The sequence below is a fragment of the Arvicanthis niloticus genome, chromosome 17, assembly GCF_011762505.2.
Source record: "Arvicanthis niloticus isolate mArvNil1 chromosome 17, mArvNil1.pat.X, whole genome shotgun sequence".
Taxonomy (NCBI): Eukaryota; Metazoa; Chordata; class Mammalia; order Rodentia; family Muridae; genus Arvicanthis; species Arvicanthis niloticus.
Window position 1 is genome coordinate 57,122,944 of NC_047674.1, and position 4,466 is coordinate 57,127,409.

Here is a 4,466-nt window from a genome sequence, read left to right on the forward strand (position 1 = left end):
TGAGGACTTAACAAAACAAAACAACAACAAAAACTTTATTTATAGCCTGGCAAGATGGCTTGGTGGGTAAAGATACTTGCTCCAAGGCCTGACAACCTATGTTCAATTTCTGAGTCCCACATGGTAGAAGGAGAGAACAGACTCTGGCCTCCACACATGCTTCATGCATGCATCACCCTTTCCACACAGAAAATAAATAAATAAACTATAATAAAAAGGATTTCTTTTAAAACCACTGGTTCATCTGTGTGTGCATGCAGATATGCAATGGCACATGTATGAAAGCAGGAAGAAAACTTTGGGAAGTTGATTCTCCATTATGAAGACTCCAGAGTTGTGAGGCAAACTCTTTTGCCCACTGAGCCATCTTGACATCCCCCTACCAATAACAATTGTTTTCATTAAAAGAAGAAAACATATTCTCATATCTGTTGATGAGTGAAGGATAGTAATATTTACGTAAACTTTGGCAAACGTCTACCTTTTCTGTACCTCGGCCGTTTCTCTCTACCTTGTGAATTAAGAGTACAGTTGTCTCTCTAAATGGTCATGGTATCTGGATAAAGAGAAGGCTGCAAAGTCCCAGACAGACCGAAAGTGATGATCCGTGGGGCCTCACTGGCCAGCAAAGGCAAGGATGGTAGCCTCTGGGGCTGTATTCCCATAGGTTGTCAATAACTGTCAGCTTCATCCTCCTCACGGGTTCTCGGGTGGGAGTCTTCAGGTGTTGGTACTTCATATTTGATTATCTTAATTATGTTTCTTGGCTCTGAGCTTGAGGAACTAGGAGAGGGAGGATTAAGGAGCCATTTTCTTCACAAGAGACCAGAGAGTGGAAGGTTTTAGAGGTGGAGAAGTGGGTATAGAAAAGCTGGACTGGGTGCCCTTACGCTTAGGTTGACCTTTATACAGGATTGCCTATGGAGCAGCCCAGAATTCATCTCTGGGCACAGCAGAAGCAGGATGCCATGGCAAAGCCTTAAAGATTGTTTCCAAGTTTCTGAAAGGTTCATTCAGGAGCTCTCAGGCGACCACAGACAAGCTCCCTTGTGGGGTCATCGCTACCTACCCATCCTAATGTTTTAGCCCAGGAACCCTGCTACAGGTCCCATGGATGAGCCAGTTTACTAGCTGGATGTGACATGATTTGGATACAGAGTGCTTGTCACCTTGGGTGTCAGAGTGGCTTCCTGGGCTTCAGTGGGTCATTACCTCCCCCTCTGAGCAGCATGTTGGTTTTCCACTACATGTTTTGTCATATTAACACCAACAACTTGAAAATAGAAACTGCTCCCTCCTCAGCAGAAAGACCCTTATAGGCGAGAGATGCTGGATGCGGGCTCAGAGCAGGACCTGGGCTCTGATTCTCACAATGACAGCCCAGAGAGGTCTCCAGTATCTCTGATGCCCTATAGTGTTTGGGATGGGTGAAGGGAAGTTAACAACAGATGTGGGGGAAGGGCAGCCACCTCACTAATTCCTGAGTCTTCCTGCCTCTAACCTCTTCCTTCCCAGGTGCCTTTGCTCCCTTCTATGGCCCACATCACCCCCATTGCCACCACCTCTGCCTCTGCCTTGTGTCTAGAGGTCCCCCACCACCTATACTCTCAATCATCATTTTACACCCCTCCCCCACCTTTGCATGCATTGCTTTAATTTCTGGATTTTTTTTTTTTTGGCACTTACTTAACCAGACCTGGAGAGGATACTCTCTATCTTCCTCCTTTCTCTGACACAGCATCCCAGAATATTTCTCTCTTGTCTTTTTTTCACCCCAACAGTCTCCTGGATCTTCCAGACCACATGTCTATCTTCGCTTCACTATGCCACACTTTGTTTTCTATGCTGCACTCATAATTCTTGACTCTTCCTTCCCTCCTCTTTCCTCTCCTTTCCCCTTTCCTCTCTCCTACCTCCTTCACTGCTTATTTGTCTCTCTTTTCCAGTCTCTGCCATCTTCTCAGCGGGCCTACACGTGTCCCTATTACTCTACCTCTGTCTGGGGCTTCTCCCCATCACTCTACCCTCTCTTATTCTCTGTGTCTGCCTCTCTCCCCAGGATGATCCCAGCCTCTAACAAGGCCTTCGTGGTCAACAACCTGGTGTCCGGAACAGGCTACGACTTGTGCGTACTGGCCATGTGGGATGACACAGCCACGACCCTCACGGCCACCAACATTGTGGGCTGCGCCCAGTTCTTCACCAAGGCCGACTACCCACAATGCCAGTCTATGCACAGTCAGATCCTGGGGGGCACTATGATTCTGGTCATCGGAGGTATCATTGTGGCCACACTGCTGGTCTTCATCGTAATTCTCATGGTGCGGTACAAAGTCTGCAACCACGACGCTCCAGGCAAAATGGCAGCCGCCACTGTCAGCAACGTGTACTCACAAACCAATGGGGGTCAGCCTCCACCTCTGGGTGGGATTCCTGTTGGCCAGCTTCCTCAGGCACCACCCAAGGTTGTGGTGCGGAATGAGTTGATGGACTTCAGTACCAGCCTGGCTAGGGCCTGTGACTCTTCTTCCTCCAGCTCCCTGGGCAGTGGGGAAGCTGCAGGGCTGGGCAGGGGTCCCTGGAGGCTCCCACCCCCAGCTCCTCGTCCCAAGCCCAGCCTTGACCGTTTGATGGGAGCTTTTGCCTCCTTGGACCTCAAGAGTCAAAGGAAAGAAGAACTTCTAGACTCCAGGACTCCAGCAGGCAGAGGGGCAGGGGCATCAACCAGGGGCCACCACTCAGACAGAGAGCCACTGCTGGGGCCCCCGGCCACTCGAGCCAGAAGCCTTCTCCCTTTGCCCCTGGAGGGCAAAGCCAAACGAAGCCACTCTTTTGACATGGGGGACTTTGCAGCTGCAGCTGCAACTGCTCCTGGTGGCTACAGTCCCCCTAGGCGGGTCTCAAACATCTGGACGAAGCGCAGCCTGTCTGTTAATGGCATGCTCTTGCCCTTTGAGGAGAGTGACCTGGTGGGAGCCCGGGGGACATTTGGCAGCTCAGAGTGGGTAATGGAAAGTACTGTGTAGCCAGGGAAGGAGAACCCTCCCTCCTATCCTCGAAGTGGGAGGGGAAGGCATCAGAGTCAGCACTGGCAAGTATTTGTGGAGTTTCCATGGTGATGTTTACATCCAGGGACAGTCTTGTCTCCCTGTCAACAGCCTCATGTCCTTCTGCCCAGCTACACCCCCTTCCCCATGTCACCTTCCCAGGCCTGTCCCCACCACCCAGCGGGGTGTGCTCAGGGAATGGACTCGCTCATGTGTCAGACTGAGCCCTGAGTGTTTGGAGAGGCGAACAGCTGCCTTTCTATTCACAAATGTAGCGACAAGCAAGCGGCTTCGGATTGCTTATGGATCCAGTGTTGTTTTGATTTCTTAATTTATTTTTCCATTTCCCAGACTCCTCTTCATTCTTCTGGATAATTGAGAGTGTCTTCTACTTGTGAAAGTGTGTGCCCATCAGGCTGGATGGTGAGATGAGAGAAAGTCTATGTGTGTGTGGGGGGGGGTGGGGAGTGGGGGGTAGGTAATTATTGCAAATGAACAAAACTGTGGGTATATTGTGGAACCACCTGCCCAGAGATCCTATAACCCCTGGCCAATCCTATAGCCTGCTCTGGGATGTGTGAATGATCTAGTTTCCCCTGGTTCCCAGACATGACACCCAGCCCAGCACAAAGACTAAGTTAGAACACTAACCCAGGGCTGCAGGTTGGGATTGAGAAAGGGCTTCATGGTGTATGGCGGAATGGGTATTATTCTGAGGATGCTGTCCCTTTTCCTGGGAATCTGCAAGAGCCTCTGCTAATCAGAAGCGCTCTTGGGAAAGTGAATGAGGCTCTAGGAGGGCCCTTTAGACTCTAAGTCTGGTTCCTGGAGCCATGAGAACAGGCCACCAAATGGTATGGAAAATAAAAAGGCCCTTTCTTGCTTTGAACCTTGGTTTCCCACCTGGAAAAGCCCTTGGAAGGTTCTAGGGGGCTTCCAAACATGAATTAGGTCTTCCCAACTCCAGATGTATGATGTATACTGGAGTGGAGGCAGGGACACAAGCCACTAGAACAGTCCCAACTCTCCCCTGGCACAATGGAAATGTGCAAGAAGTCTGAAACAGAAACTGAACCTTCTTAAAAACATTTCTTCCAGAGCTTGGGAGGTATCTGTGATCAACTCATCCTTAAATGGTCCTCCCTTTCCCCAGAGCATGAAGTTTGCCTAATGTGACCAAGCCACCATGGTGGCCAAGGCTACTTACTTACCTCCTGAGGAAGTTTCTTTTAGATTGCATGACTCCCAACTCCCTCTTCCCCAATTGCCCCCCACAGGGTAATTCTGAGTGCAGAGTTTATACCTTGCAGACAATGGTTCGGGGTGCTCATGTTGGGGTGTGTGAGACTGTGTGTGGGGGTTACCTTCTCGTGGTTCCCTGTGCAGCATCTGCCCATGGAGAAAATGCAATGGGAACAG

General features: G+C 50.0%; 1 protein-coding gene across 2 annotated transcripts in view; it reads left to right on the forward strand.

Moving 5' to 3' along the window:
* The window catches only part of Lrfn2 (leucine rich repeat and fibronectin type III domain containing 2), a 165,431-nt gene extending 162,032 nt beyond the window's left edge, over nucleotides 1-3,399 (forward strand). For both annotated transcript variants that reach the window (XM_034521659.2, XM_076915369.1), the window contains exon 3: nucleotides 2,060-3,399. In XM_034521659.2, coding sequence (XP_034377550.1) covers nucleotides 2,060-3,026 — 967 coding nt within the window. In that variant the 3' untranslated portion in view covers nucleotides 3,027-3,399. The remainder of the gene's footprint in view (nucleotides 1-2,059) is intronic.
* Nucleotides 3,400-4,466: the final 1,067 nt, after the last annotated feature.